This window comes from Patiria miniata, unplaced genomic scaffold (assembly GCF_015706575.1).
Source record: "Patiria miniata isolate m_02_andy unplaced genomic scaffold, ASM1570657v1 HiC_scaffold_28, whole genome shotgun sequence".
In the NCBI taxonomy this organism is placed as follows: Eukaryota; Metazoa; Echinodermata; class Asteroidea; order Valvatida; family Asterinidae; genus Patiria; species Patiria miniata.
Window position 1 is genome coordinate 6,920,453 of NW_024037067.1, and position 16,133 is coordinate 6,936,585.

The window sequence follows — 16,133 nt, forward strand, 5'->3', positions numbered from 1 at the left end:
TCAAAATCTACATGACGACATCATCACAACGTCATCTCAATTTGGTTTCAATCCAATCGGACTGCTGGTTCTCTGGATACCACTCTTTGAATAATGCACCTTTTAGCTGAAGCCATGTGACTCCTGATAATGTCATCATGACGTCTCTTGTGTTGATGTCTAGGACTGATTGTACTACTGGTTTTGTTTGTGCCTTGCTTGAAGTCAATCTGATTGCATTTCATATCAAATTGTGCAAGTAGAAAAAAAATATTTAAAGTCAATCGATGACCTCATCAAGACATCATTTTGGATTTTGCATACTGATGACTTAATCAAACTACCCATCAAGTTTTATGATAACCGAATCTTCCCTTATATTTTTTTTTTTAATTGCATTTTTGAAGAAGTTATGAGGATGTCATACATGTCACAGTTCTGTGCATATTCAAAGAATTTTAATTTATCATGTTTTGTTTGCGAGATAAGGAGATAAACTTCAAACTACAAACATCTCTTCACTGCTAAAGTGTGACGTCACCTCCTCTACAGGTCAGGAGCACCTCCTCGATGCAATGACCACCATGACAAATTTCATGTGCACATGTACGTTTGGCACACACAATCACAGACAGCAATTTTAAACCCTATTTGTACAGAAAATGTTCACAAATTAGTACCTAAACCGGGTAAAGTGTTTGCAGAAGATTGCCCCACACCAGTTAAAACCACGTTGTGCATATTCTGGCTACCCAGTGGAGAGTCAAGCCAATTGCAAAACTTGGGTTTACATGTACATGTACAACCACCTTGGTAGAACACTGCGATCATATTGGGCCACTGCAGTGTGCGTGAACCGGTAACCATGGTTGCACTGCGTTGTCCTGTGAGTGACATCACATATTTGGCAGTGAATAAAATATCGAACGATGACATCATAATGATGTCACCTCAATTTTTACCTATAACACATCCCTGTCTCTGTACATACCAAGTAACAAACCAATCAAACTTGTAATTCTTTAGTTGCAGAACTTTGAAAAGGCACCTTATCAAATTCAAAAATCCATAAAAGATTCAGTTTTTGCACAATGAAAAACAATGAAGGTTGGGGACTACCTTTGTTTAATAACTAAATGTTTAAATAATTTAGCCCTAAAAGACATATGCTAACACATTATCAAATTTGAATACACATACAAACCTCTGTTTAATCCAGGAGTAGTATTAGTTTCTGCTTCGTGTAAGACCTTGTTGTCTGTTTCAGGCAGCCTTGTATTGCCATGTTTCTGAGGGGTCGTGTCCATCCTATCATTGTCTGGTAAAACCTGTGAGTTCCTTACAGTCATCATCTTGCCTTTTACTGCCAATTCATGGGCCATATCTATTGGATCAAACATTCAATGCAAACAAGAAGACCTTACAATCAGATTTTCACCACATTGCTTACCTCACATTTCAAAAGGTTAATAGGTTACATGTTTAAAGTAAAGTGTTTATGCACGGATTGACACATAATCATGGTATTTCCTTGCTAAGTTCTTGTTATTTGGCAGCATAAATTCTTGTCATTTAATATGTTCCCTGAGCAATTTCATAGGTTTTCAGTCTTATTTTCTGTACTATAATTCATTATTCTTGTGCTCTTTATTTCCAAATAATTTACAATTCACACACATTTTTCACATTGGTCATATATATGTACATGTGTTTTCCTTAGATACTCGGAAGAAAATGGTCTCGCACACTGATTAAGACTGGTTTTAAACAGTGCTGACTGGTGTTTTAACAAGGGAATTCGGCTCGGGTAATTATCAGCATCCAGACTCCAACCTGCCTTAAACATAGAGTTTAATACCAGCCAAGCACATATTTATTCCCATTCATAAATACCTTTTCGGTAAAAAAAATCAAAACTTTTCAGCCAAAAAGTCAAAACAAGTCAAAATTTATAAATCTCCAATTTATAAAAACAATTTTTCTTCATGGTTTTCGAATCACCCCTCTAGCTGTATTATGGTAAGTCCCTGTCATAAACAACTCCTTATATGGAGATTGGCACGCACGTTGCACATACTGAGTGATGTGGCACAGAACGCGTTGTGCAGGTGTAGTTAGAATTTAGGTCTAAGAAATACTGACTCACTGGTAGTATTGCACATGCCTACATGAGGATGACGTTCAACCATTCTACCTCATCACCACATAGCACCTTGGCCTTACATGAGATTGCACCTGCCACTGGTATTCTATCGTCACACATGAGAGAGCTCATTATTTTAACAAAAGAGCGCACCCCTATATAACGGTGCCCCAGCACATACGCCTCAGTGCATTTTTGTGACCAGTACCTATCACCCAAGATGTCTTCGGAGCCCACACTACTCGATCTGCTTGCTTCGGACAGCGAGCAAACCCGGACACAACTGGACCCAGGTCCATCTACTTCGGGCTCCATTGCTGGTGGCAAGCTGCTGGCGTCAACTTCCTCGGTGAAGCCAGGAAGAGAACTGCAACAACCAATGTTGTTAGTCAAGAAGAATTCTTGGCTATGCAGGACAAAATGGCAGTAATCGCCGAGGCCATGCAGACACTGCAGTCAACAGTGGTGTCTGCCCTCGACAACAGACCAGTTACACATCAGAAAACTGACGAACGGTCTCCTCAAGCGACAAATCCATTGTCACTGACAAGGCAATCGAACTTCTTCTACAACCAGGGAAAGACGAAACTTCAGGAGGAGTACTCGACGCCATTGAACAGTTGTACTCCGGTGAAGACTCTGGGGAAAAAGTCGACGACAAACTGGCAGCCGTAGTGAGTAAAGTGCTCCGACACAAACCGTCGGATGAAAAGATTGCAGGAATAACTCAATAGTTTTAAACGGCCATCCAACATTGAGAAACTCAAACACTCTCAAGTTAATCCAGAAATCTGGAGTAATTTGCAATCAAAAACTAGATCTACAGATATAAAACTCCAAAAGGTTGAACAGGCACTGCTCAAAAGTATCGTGCTGATTGTTCAATGCATGCAATCCTTAATGGGAAATGCGAATGAAAACCAAAAGGCTCTCATTACAAAGCTCAGTGACTCTGTAGCTATAATTGGTTACGCAAGAGATGAGCTTAATCTACGTCGCCGAGAATTCATTAAGCCTGACCTGAATCGGCAGTTCGCTAGTCTCTGTTCCGCACAGAGGTCCGTAACTGGGCTTTTGTTTGGTGATAATCTTTCACAACAATGCAAAGACATTCAGGAGACAAACAAAGTGGGCCAAAAATTTGGCAAGCGTGCGGGTTCTTTCTCCAACCTGAAACAGGGTTATGGAAAACGGAACTACAGACGGGACGCCAAGTCTGAACTGAACCCGAACCGAACCGAAATGGACGGTTCGGAAGTTCGGCAAGTATTTGTTGATAGCGCTAGGAATGCTAATGCTTGCAATGAAAGGGCAAAATTAAAGCGCACGGATGATTGAATTTACCATGTTGACAAGTCGCTGCATCAATCTTCATTATTATCTGCAAAGAACAAAACCTCTGAGAGGTACTGAGAGACGATTATTCTCAAGTTATGTTCAGCCGCACAAAGCCGCAGGTTCAGAAACTATCGGCCGTTGGATCAAAGGTACATTGAAAACAGCTGGTATAGATACTGAGAAATTAACCGCACATAGTACCAGATCAGCATCATGTAGTACCGCTTTCAGGTACGGAGTGTCAATAGATGCAATTATGAAAACTGATGGGTGGTCAAAATGCTCCACCTACACGGAGGACTACAATAAAAGTATTGTTGGAAATTCCGCTTTTGCTGATGGGGTTCTTGGCAAGAATTAGCTAGAACTTACTTTTGTATCACAATGCCGCTAAAGACCGGCGCTTTAACTTCAACTTTAATTTATGTTTATTCTACTGAAAATACAGTAAAGAAGTAACTTTGTATTTTGCTGAGTAAGGACCGGCGCTCTCACTTCAAGTCATGTATAAAATGTTCAAAATTGAATTACTGATAATACAGGAAGTGCCATAAATATGCACATTTATGATGAATAAAATATCGGGTGAAAAAGATGTTATTCCAATAACCCAATGTCATTTGAAGTCTATGTACTTTTTGGAAGTTGTACACCTGTATTTGGTGAACATGTACTTGCTGTCCTTTAATCTGTATTTGCAGTCAGAGTTGCTCCAAACATCTCGCGTAAGGCCGAGGTGCTATGTGGTGACGAGGTAGAATTCAAGAATTAAACGAAATGAAAATGAAATAAAGTTGAAATTGAAAGTTTAATTGTCATTCTACCGAGTCACCACTAGCACTGAAGGACTTACGTTCCGTCCCAAGTCATAAATGACAGAAATATTTAGAGTATTCGACTCTGATACCCTCCCATTGGCTGACTGCAAACGTTCCATGTACAAAACTGCCCTGATGTGTATGGGGCACCGTGATATAGGGGCACGCTCTTTTGTTTAAGATAATGAGCTCTCTGAAGCAATCTCACGTAAGTCCTTCAGTGCTAGTGGTGACTCAGTAGAATTACAATTAAACTTCAATTTTATTCCATATCATATCGTTTAATTTTTTGAAATAAAAGGGTTAAAGACACCGGATTTTATAGTATTTCATGTGACACTGGAAAAGTGTTTAAGACCATCAACCGTTTAAAACTGGTCACATGACGGGCTCTCGACCAATAGGAATGGGTAAACTGTCTTAGGTATTTATGAATAAGGGAATAAATGTGTGCTCCGGAGGTTTTTATCACTCTGTTTAAGACCACTTAGAGTCTGGGTGCTGATAATTACCCTCGCCTCCGGCTCGGGTAATTATCAGCACCCAGACTCTAAGTGGTCTTAAACAGAGTGATAAATACCGACGGAGCACATATTTATTCCCATTCATAAATACCTTTTCGGTAAAAAAAAAATCATATAATTCATTCAAAACATCCCGATTTTGTTCAACAAATTCACTTTATGCTTTTTGAAACATCCCTCTTGCAAAATGGAGTGTTCAGCTGGCGAGTAAGATGTAAACAACCCTTTTATGGAGATTGACGCGTGCGTATCATGTTCTGCCCGATGTCGCGCAGAACGCACCTGGCGCGTTGCGTTTTGAATTTAAAACTATAAAATTCTGACTCCCTGGTAGTGTTGCGCATGTCTACGTGAGGATTGTGAACGTTCAACCAATGAAACGATAAGAGGCACTGGAGTCCACATTTTATTGTGACACTGGAAAAGTGTTTAAGACCAGCTAGCCATGTCTTTATCATCCGTTTAAGACCGGCCACGTGACGGGCTCTCGACCAATAGGAATGCGTAAACTGTCTTAGGTATTTATGAATGGCGGTTTAAGACCACCCACGTCTTAGGTATGTACACGTATGACTATTATTAAGATCAGGCTTCCAATATTGTTTTATTATCACAAAGACATCTGGATATTTCATAGTAGTATTGACATGCATTTTAATGGATCCCGCTCAACAGAGAGTTGACTTGGACTCGGACTCGGACTCGGACCAAACTTCAACACTGATGGCACTATGGGACCAATTTCCTTCATATCATCAAGCCTGTAGCTGGAGTAACTTGCTATTTATTGGCAAGCATTATACAGCACATTCCAAAATACCCACAAGTTTATTTTTGAGAGGCTCAAGCGTCGGCGCGAGCACGTACTGCCATTATTAAATATATACCATTTTAAAGCTAAGAATCTGAACTTTATCCCTGGAGAATATTGGTTTCTATTTAAAAGAGTTTTAAATTTATTTGTTCAAATAAAGGCATGTTGAAAACAAACTCAACTGATTTCAAGGAAAATCGATGATGCGGTACATCAGATGCAAACTCGAGTCACGCTTTAAGCGTGAATCAAAAAGAATACGAAACACAAAAAGTTAAAGGTAGCGAGATTGTCACATCATGGACATGATGAACCATTTCCACATTAGAAAAAATGCACGATTGATTTTCCCTGAAATCGGTTGAGTTTATTGTTGACATGCCTTTATTTGAACACACATCATTTCAAAACCCTTTTGAAAATCGAACCAATACTTACCAGGGATAAAGTTAAGATTCCAAGCTTTAAAATGATATAAAAATTATGGCGGTACGTGTTTCCGCGGTGACGCTAGAGCCTCGCAAAAAAATGTTGCGAGTATTTTGGGACGCGCTGAATTTGGTACAGATGTAATGTTAAATAGTTGACCTTTGAAAGTATGAAACACTTAAGAAAACTGATTATTTATGTTGATGGCAACATTTGCTGGAAATAAAACATGAACGTGTAACTGAAAATTCAACAAACAGTCTCAAACCTGCCCTAAAAAATATGCAGTTGAATGCTTACAAACCCCTACCCTCAGAGCACAAGCATGGAGCCTATACATATGAGCATCATTAGTGGGGAATGATGTTATTCCTACCTCGTGCCTCATCTTTCATTCTCTGAACTGTTACTTCCAGACTTTCCTTCTCATCAAGTTCATTCTCCAGAAATGCATTCCTCTCAATTGCCTATCAAGGAAAGAAAAATTTATTATGAGATATTTAAGGTCATCAAATGATATAAATAGTTTCATTGTCATGATATCACATTGCCTTATGTAAACTGTTTAATAGACATGGGCAATTCCAGGGTAACGGAATGACATTCAGACTCCTGTGTTCAACTTCAAAGCATGTGGCTTACAAGTCCCTTTTTTGTACAAGATCAAAACAACATCTCTGTTCTTTTACTCTAACCACTACCTTCTATTTCCATTTTTCATTTTTTTTTAATTCATTTCGTTTACGAATTACAAATAATATGAGGTCAGTAACAGAATTTCCCAGTTACACTACATGTACATTACGAAAACCAAATCGCCTTCAATTTCTACTTGCAGATATCTTATTGACATGATCACTTTGAAATTTGAATCTTAAAAAAGATTGTGAATCTGTTTGAGAATAATGCCAATGGGAATTTTTTTAAAACTTCGATGTACACAAAACTTGAGTTTCAATAACACCTTGACATTCAAATTTTCAATGAGTGGAGAATTGTAAACTTACTAGAAAAAAATTGAGCGAGATTCAATTTAAACAGTTGTTACTTAATCATTGTTAACTGAACTTCAGCTAGAAGGTGCAGCTAATTTGTAAACTCATTTTACAGTTGTTCCCAAGATAATTACCACTCCATTTTGTGAATTCTTGAAGAATTATTGAGATGAAAAAAAAAAAATAGATCACGTTTGGTAAAGAACGAACATGAGGTGTTGAGAACAAATATGAGGAAGTTTGTTAAACAAATTTCAACACAAAGAATGATTGTAAAGGGGGGGGGGATGGAAGGTCAGCATTTATGAACTCGTCTTAATTGCTCCAAAAGAACATGGTATGTTATTGCTTTGTGGTTGTTTTTGAATATCATCATCATGAACACACTCAAATATGCACATTCTGGAAGCAGACTTTTTGTTAGTACAATGTTTTATGTTAAAGGGAATGTACATCATTGGCTTTTGCTGTAATTTTCAGAAATGAACTATTTGAGGGGTTAGTATAATAGATCAAATGTTGTTTAACTGACATGTTTGAAGTTTTGTGTTCTAAAATGCTTGAAAAACCAACAAAAACACAACTGTTTATATAGTCTGGTTTCCTGACTCCACTAAAGATAAAATGGATCAATTATAGATGTCGGAAAAGTGTAAGATAAGGGAACCAGTCTAGCTGGCCTACACCCGCTCATGAACATGTAACCAATAGCAAACAAAATTTGGACTGAAAAAAAAGTGTAAAGTTGGAGCAGTAGTTGAAAATAGTCAGGTTTTTCAACGGTGGTCGGCCGACCACCGTTGGAAATGTATACAAAAATACCATTTTCTTGAAAATGACCTCACACCAGGTGCCATAATTTTACAGGATGCTTCAGACTATCATTTACAAACATCCTAGTAAGGTATTTCGTAAAAACTTGGTAGTTTTATTTTTCGATGTTGCAAATGTTGTATATTCCCTTTAATCTCACATACTACATGTATAGTAGGACTATAACGGCAACTAATACTAGTGGTGATCTTCATCCTGGTCATCCTTAACTAAGGACTTTCTGGTGAATTGTTTAAAAAGAAGAATTAAAAATGCGAATCATCAATCAGTAGACTTGTCTCAGTGATAACCATTTTTTCCTAAGGGGCCAGGGGGTCTCATTATGCAGGCCTAACCAACTTAAATCAAAATGGACTGTTTAGGTAATTAGCAGACTATTTCAGGGGATGTATAGGTCCAACGTAAGTAGGAATAAAAATTGTTGAGGCCACTGAAGAAACCAGTTTCCACCTACCGCAATAATAGAGAATGCACCTCCGCTCACATACCGTGTGCATACTTATTCTCACAGGCATTAAACAGGAAAAATATCAAACCACAGTCCTTCTGATTTGAGGCGTGCGATCGCACCCCCACACCATCCAAGGGATTCGGGGGGGGGGGGGGGGGGGGGGGGGGGGCAAAGGGGGCCATGGCCCCCCCCCCAAAAACGAAACCAATTTTTTATATTTTTTATGTGACATCGCAATAAAGGCAGGCAATGAGTACACCACCATCTTTTCCTCAAAAAAACATTGGTTAAAATGGTCAGAAATTGCCTCAGATCGCACCACAGAGCATCTAGAATCCCAAAAAAATTTTGACCCACTTTTTGGGTGACAAAAGTTTTTTGGGCCACCCCCCCCCCCAAATCGTGTTCTGGATCCGCCCTTGACGCCATCGCAAGCCTAAAAGCTTCCTGAGAGGTGTCAATAATCCCACGCCTGGATCCCTCTGTACCGCACACCTCGGCATACGTTTACAGCATAATTATACTCCGTAATTTATGAAAAAAAGTACGTGGGAGAAGAGAAAAAAATCAAGCATTAGGCCTACCAATATCGTTTATATCGCAAAACAGCTGGGCAGTGTGGAACGCCATGTTGATTGTTGACAGCGTGAACAGTAACCTTGTTTCAGCACGTGTAGAGAATTACGCACTAAATGTACATTATGTTGTAAACTGCATGGGGCAAGCGGGCGCTACCAGACTGTGCGTAGAATGTACATGTACTGTACACGACATACGGTGAATACGCACGTGTGTACAAGCTGACTGCCCACAGTAAAACAAGCGGACGCCTTGTTTCAAAGCTGAACGCTGAACACAGACTTGATAACTTAAACGCCATTGGCCGAAACTGGGTGCAGTTATTGTCACCAGCCAATCAGGTTGCCTCACACAGAACACGGCCGTGGGCGTTACAAAACTTGACACATGTTTTTACTTCACAAAACTTAGCTCGCGAAGCACATTTTGGTTTAATCATGACTGATTCGTATTTTTAAGAGGTGGGAGGGAATGGGCGACATAGGGTACAGGGTACAGCAAGATGATGACAGCGGGAAGGACATGGTTGTCAAAGTAAAAGTGGAGTAGTTTGCACTCCTGATGTTATTATTATGAAGTTCTGTTACAACGCAAAGTACATGTAATTTCAACTGTTAGCTGTCAGTGTTGTGAGATTTACTGTGCATTAACTGACTTTCTTGTTTTGAACCAAGCTATTAATTAAATAATGTGTTTTCTGGGGGGGGGTGTTAGTGTTATTGGTTTTTAAGTTCACTGTAAACCAAGATGAATAGTATAAAAAAGAAATACCAGATTGATCAGTCCCAGCTTGGACCACAGAATCACACGCCTAGAAAAAAATCACACACCTAGAAAAATCCAGGTGTGCCTTTTTCCACACGCCTGTGATTTTCAAATCAGAAGGACTGAACCACTGCCAGAAGTTTTTAAGTTGAAAAGTAAGATTTAAACAAAATAGAAGACCAGACAATTCAGGAAGGTTAGTGAGCAATCTCCATTCCGATCGAGAATTGTGATAAATTACAGTTATAATAAAGAGAACTATCTTATTAGCAAGAAACTGTGTTTGATGATCAAATGCCAACTCCATCTGAAACTTCGGGTTTGATGACATCATCACGGAGTTTTTGCACTGATATAATCTGTATGTTCTTTTCTTCAAATGTTAGCAATTGATGTACGATTTCAGGAATTTCTTTCACATACAAATATATATGCAATCTTTAAAAATAACAGCATTGCTGTTGAAACCCCTCAACCAGAGTCATGTTATCATCCAGAAACTATTAACCTTTAACTCAACAGGGTGACCTTGACCTTTGACCTTTTGACCCCAAAAGCAATCCCAACTTGCCTACCCCCAAGGGCAACCCCCTACCAAACTTAGACAGCAAAATCTCATTTCTAACCCAAGTTATCATCCGGAAACCATTTACCTTTAACTCACCACGGTGACCTTGACCTTTGACCCCCAAACCAATCCCAACTTGCCTACTCAAGGGCAACCCTACCAAAGTTAGACAGCAAAATGTGATTTCTAACTCAACTAACTCACCACGGTGACCATGACCTTTGACCTTTTGACCCCAAAAGCAATCCCAATTTGCCTACTCCCAAGGGCAACCCTCTACCAAAGTTAGACAGCAAAATCTCATTTCTAACCCAAGTTATCATCCGGAAACCATTTACCTTTAACTCACCACGGTGACCTTGACCTTTGAACCCCAAAAGCAATCCCAACTTGCCTACCCCCAAGGGCAACCCCCTACCAAATTTAGACAGCAAAATCTCATTTCCAACTCAAGTTATCATCCGGAAACCATTTACCTTTAACTCACCACGATGACCTTGACCTTTGACCTTTTGACCCCAAAAGCAATCCCAACTTGCCTACTCCCAAGGGCAACCCTCTACCAAAGTTAGACAGCAAAATCTCATTTCTAACCCAAGTTATCATCCGGAAACCATTTACCTTTAACTCACCACGGTGACCTTGACCTTTGAACCCCAAAAGCAATCCCAACTTGCCTACCCCCAAGGGCAACCCTCTACCAAAGTTAGACAGCAAAATCTCATTTCTAACCCAAGTTATCATCCGGAAACTATTTACCTTTAACTCACCATGGTGACCTTGACCTTTGAACCCCAAAAGCAATCCCAACTTGCCTACTCCCAAGGGCAACTCCCTACCAAAGTTACAACCCCAAACAACATTTCTATTAACTCAAGTTATCATCCGGAAACTAAGCTGCCCGGACGGACGTTCCAGGAAAAAGGGATAATGGGAACACAATGCTATCACCCCACAATTCCGTCTGGCTGGAACGGCCGTCTTAGCGTTCTGACCATACCCCCCTTGTGGGGTGATGTTCCTTTCAGGACACATCACCCCACTATTTTCACAATAAAAAAACATCACACCAGAAGAGAATCTTTAGAAAAAGGGATAATGGGAACACAATGCTATCACCCCACAATTCCGTCTGGCTAGACCGCTAAGACGGACGGACACCCTAGGCGATGACAATACCCCTCGAGCCTCTCAGCTGAGGGGTAAAAATACTGCAAGGGGATGTTGTGAGTGACAATTTTTTTATGCCCCTTATAAGGTGATACATAATGGATCTCATATTTCTCATAAAAGCTTCATTTACCTGTCTTTAAATTGATAGACATAATTTCCAGTGCCTTGAGTACCTAATTGTTGGTAGATATGTGCGCTATATAAGACTCCGGTATTATTATTATTAGAAAAGCTTTGCGGCCTGATCCTGGAAGGATCATTATCAAAGACACAAAGACACAATATTGGCATGTCATGGCCGAGCGGTTTCTGATCAGCAGACTGAGCAGAGTTGGGTTTGAGTCCTGGTCTTGACACTTGTGTCCGTAAGCAAGACACTTAACCATTATTGCTTCGTCCTTCGGATGGGACGTAAAGCCGTAGGTCCCGTGTGTTGTGCAATGCACGTAAAAAGAACCCAGTAACACTCATCACTAAGAGAAGGGGTTTGCCCTGGTGTGTTTCTGTCAGTGGCTGCAAATGAGCCGCAGCACCTTGTAAACCCTTATTAAGGTGGTACACATTGGGTCTCATATTTTCACATACTTCATTTACCTGTCTTTGAAAATGAGACATAATTATCAGCGCTTTGAGTACTTACCTTATTACTGGTAGATAGGTAAACTATATGAGACTCCAGGATTATTATTATTATTATTATTATGACAGGGGAACAGTAACAAACAAGCAAGAGACACACAAGCACACAAAAGCATACATGGGTGCAAGGAACAACACAAAGAAGGGGTAGACACTAGGTAGACAAAGGAAGCAGAGAACAAAAAGGAAAGTGGGGTGCGATGGGCAGGTAAGGCAAAAATTCAGGAATGCAACTGTTAGGCAGGTTGAAGTGGTGACCAACTGCAGTGTGATCTTTTAATGTTGCCAGTAACTGGTGACCATAAAGAAACACTTTGTGAGAATGTTGTTGATCTCCTACATGTACATGTCCATGTACATGTAGAGGTACATGTCAAGGGGACATATGTTATTCCCACCAGTAACTAGTCATTATACCTTGGCAGGATATTTAAATATCGTCGCGTCAGTGCAACAAGGTCGTAACTCCATTCTGCAACAAAGACGTATCTTGTGTGAATACGCTCCGTGCAACAAGGTTGTATCTCGACGTCCGTTGACTTTGTGTGTACATCCGGGTTATTTTGAGTGAGTACGACCTTTTGAAATTCTGAAACTCGCGTTTCACATACGGCCCATTTTAGGAGATACGACCTTGTTGCACGGACACGACGATATATTAAATATATTGAAAAATATTGTTACCCATCTACTGAATCACTTGATGACGGGATTATTTATTGACCGAAAATATACCATTTTTGAAAAAGACAAAATGTATTGGCCAAATTTTACAATCAAGCCAAACACCATAAATACTGGCTCTTGAGAGTCATTTGTAAATATTTGTATGTTAATTCTCACTTTAACTGCGTATTTAACAACACTTTTTGTAACACTCTGAGGCCCCGCCATGGAGCGATATTTGCTATAATGACAGGCCGTGTCCAGCAGCCAAGTTAAGTTCAACACTCAGTATGTACAAAAACAATGGTAACCACTGACGTGTACTTTTTTTAACATGTCCACCACCAGAGACTAGGGGAAAGCTTGACAATTGAACCTGTCACTCACCCCTGCTAATATACATTGCCAGATTGAAACATGTTTACACATCATCTGGTGTTAACTGGTTAATTTAGGAATTATTTGAAACTTCATTTTGAGACATGCATCCATTTATTAAACTTCAAAATGACAGTATCCTCACAACCTTTTCTCCAAATTATTTCTTCATCATTTGTTTTTAGACAACTTCATCTCAGGTACCCGTACCTTTCTCACTTTGCATGTGTGTCAACTCAACCAGAATACTCACCAAATTCAATCTAGCTTCAAAATCTTCTAAGGATGTGACAGTAGTTCTGAAAAAAAAAATAGAAAAACTCCCTATTTAACTTAAAACTCAAACCAATGTTGTTACGGTACCTTCATGAATTATGACTTGCATTGTAAGTGCTAAGAACACTTATCTACTTTGTGGGGTGCTGTGGTTACGGTGTTCGACTTGTGTGCCGTGGTGCATGGGTTCAAATCCTGACCGTGGAAACATGGTGCTTGTGCTCTTGAGCAAGGTACTTTACCATCATTGCTTCGTCCTTTGGATGGGACGTAATGCACATAAACCCCCAGTGTTTCTGGCAGTGGCAGCAATGTGCGCCGCAGCACCTTGTATACCATTAGAAGGTGCTACATAACAGGTCTCATATTGCCCATTTGGTCTTACCAGAAACGCATCTCAACAACATTGCCATGTCAAAAACTATCATAAATTACCCCTTTCCTGTACTTCTTTCACATCGATGGTGATTGAGAATACTATGTATGAAGCACGTGCACATGTCAAACAAGTTTTTTTCTGACGTTGACGCCACGTCAACAGCAAGACTTTTGCTGCTTTGCAAGATCTTGCATGCTTTGCACATATAGACTAGTTCCCACTGGTATAAGAACAGGAACCAGCCAACTGAGTAACATCCACACCATGAAATGAAATGTCAAGCAAATGTTTCTGAAACAATATAAAACTAAAGATTTTAGCTAGTTATTTCATAAAAGTGGAAGATATCTTTTCTGTGTATATGTATTTTTTCTTTTTCCATATATTTATTCCAAGCATTAAAACTCGGATTTGTAACGTTTGAGCGGGGCTGGTGGTGCGTGCACGTTACCTCGTGGTTGCTCAGTCCATGATCCACCGTGGTCGCTCAGTCCATGATTGTGTTGCCGTTGTGCTTTGTGCATACACTTAATGATTGCATGTACCGTACATGTAGGTCTAGTACACGAGTTTCCTTTCATTTTAAGTCGGTACTGTCAATCTGAAAATATTGTTTTTGTCTGACTAGAAGTAAAATTTGATAATTTTATGGTGCACATTTTTATTATTTTAGATTTGATTATAATATGCCATGCTAAAAATTGTGTTCCCAAACATCTGAATTCAGTTCGGTTTGGTTCATTCAGTTCGGTTGTGAAGTGCTATGTTCTGCGAATTTTCGCTCGGTTTGGTGGTTCGGCAGCAGCACTAAACAAAAGTTTTGAGTTCAACGGATGTATGCTGCGGGAAATTGAGTTACGGGACACACTTGGCAGGAATAAAGTGTTACTTTGAGATAAACAGAGTTTTGAGTTATCAGAATTTGACTGTACATGTATGTCTACATTGAAAATACATTTATATTCTACACAAAATTCGTCATCACTACACACAAATTTGGGGGTTTTTGGATAGCACTTTGCTTACTACAAAATTGCTCATTACATATGGTCAGTAAACAGTGCAATGTCTGGTATTTTTTCTGTTTCCATGTATTTATTCCAAGCATTAAAACTCAGATTCACAATGTTTGAGCAGGGCTGGTGGAGCGTGCACGTTGCCCCGTGGTTGCTCAGTCCATGATCCACCGTGGTCTCTCAGTCCATGATTGTATTGCCACTGTACTTTGTGCATGCACTTAATGATTACACGTACATGTACGTCTAGTACACGAGTTTCCTTTCATTTTAAGTTCAAATTAAGGAAATAGATTATAGGCCACACTGGTAAAAAGTTTTTGAATTACACTCACCTTTTTGCTCTTTCTAAATCATCATTATGCTGCTCCAATTCCCTGATGTATTTGGACAATTCTTCCCGGATAGCCTTGATCTGAGCCAACTCATCCTGAAGTTCATTGATTTGCCGCAAATATTCATTTTGAGAATGCTCTAACTTTTCCTATAAAAGAAAGAAAAGAAAAGTTTGCACGTGTTTTCTTTGATCCTTCCAGACTGTTCATGTATGAATGGTTGCTGGAGGCTGCTCACACATGTGCTTTCTGGAAAATTGTTGGACACATGGCACATGTAGAGCAATGCTGCATGCAGGTTTTCTTGCACTCTGAACATGTGAGTAGTGGAACCGCCGGGAGTTTTATTTTATGTTTATTTTATTTATTGTAATCTTCAACGAGGGTAGTCCATTTCAGTTTAAGAAAACTGGTTTCCAAAGGAGCCCTCACATTAAATTACATGGGAATATAATTAAACAAAGAAAATAAAATTACAAAAGTAGACAAGACATTACATTCAAACTTTACACAGAACATAAAAAGAAAATAATAAAAAACTAACAGGCGAGTGGAGAGTGCAATTAGAAAACACTTATTGCACATTCATACAAAAAATCTGCATACGGTAGTAAAGAAAAAAAGAAAAACTTCTTGATGCTAAACATTACATGGAGTCCCCCCCCCCCCCAACAGACCTAGAAAAAATCACGTTGGGATAAAATTTTGCAAAGATAAAAAACAATAAGAGTAAAACAAGCAAAATATTATACATGTTGTAGTATACCCAAATTACATATTTTTTAAAAGTGGAACACGCTTAGAAATAAATAAGAGTCATTCTGAGGCTTGGATCTACATTTACAATGCATATATTGTAAACCACAATATGCATTGTAAATGCATCTTGAAACCACACGTCTTGCCTGCTTTTGTGATTATCTTTAAAGAGTGACCTTTGACTTTGATGTGTGACCTTTGACATCATTATGATGTGAAGGTTCCCATGTTGCATCTATGACCCAAGTTTGGTTCAAACTGGACTTCAACTTTTC

The 16,133-nt window shown here is 39.4% G+C and overlaps 1 protein-coding gene across 1 annotated transcript in view; it reads right to left on the reverse strand.

Annotated features, from left to right (window-relative positions):
* The window catches only part of LOC119734725 (nuclear distribution protein nudE homolog 1-A-like), a 51,171-nt gene that overhangs the window by 4,248 nt on the left and 30,790 nt on the right, over window positions 1–16,133 (reverse strand). Inside the window, exons 3-6 of the mRNA XM_038208265.1 lie at window positions 15,100–15,248; window positions 13,347–13,392; window positions 6,422–6,512; window positions 1,184–1,363 (exon numbers count right to left, since the gene is read on the reverse strand). Coding sequence (XP_038064193.1) covers window positions 1,184–1,363; window positions 6,422–6,512; window positions 13,347–13,392; window positions 15,100–15,248 — 466 coding nt within the window. The remainder of the gene's footprint in view (window positions 1–1,183; window positions 1,364–6,421; window positions 6,513–13,346; window positions 13,393–15,099; window positions 15,249–16,133) is intronic.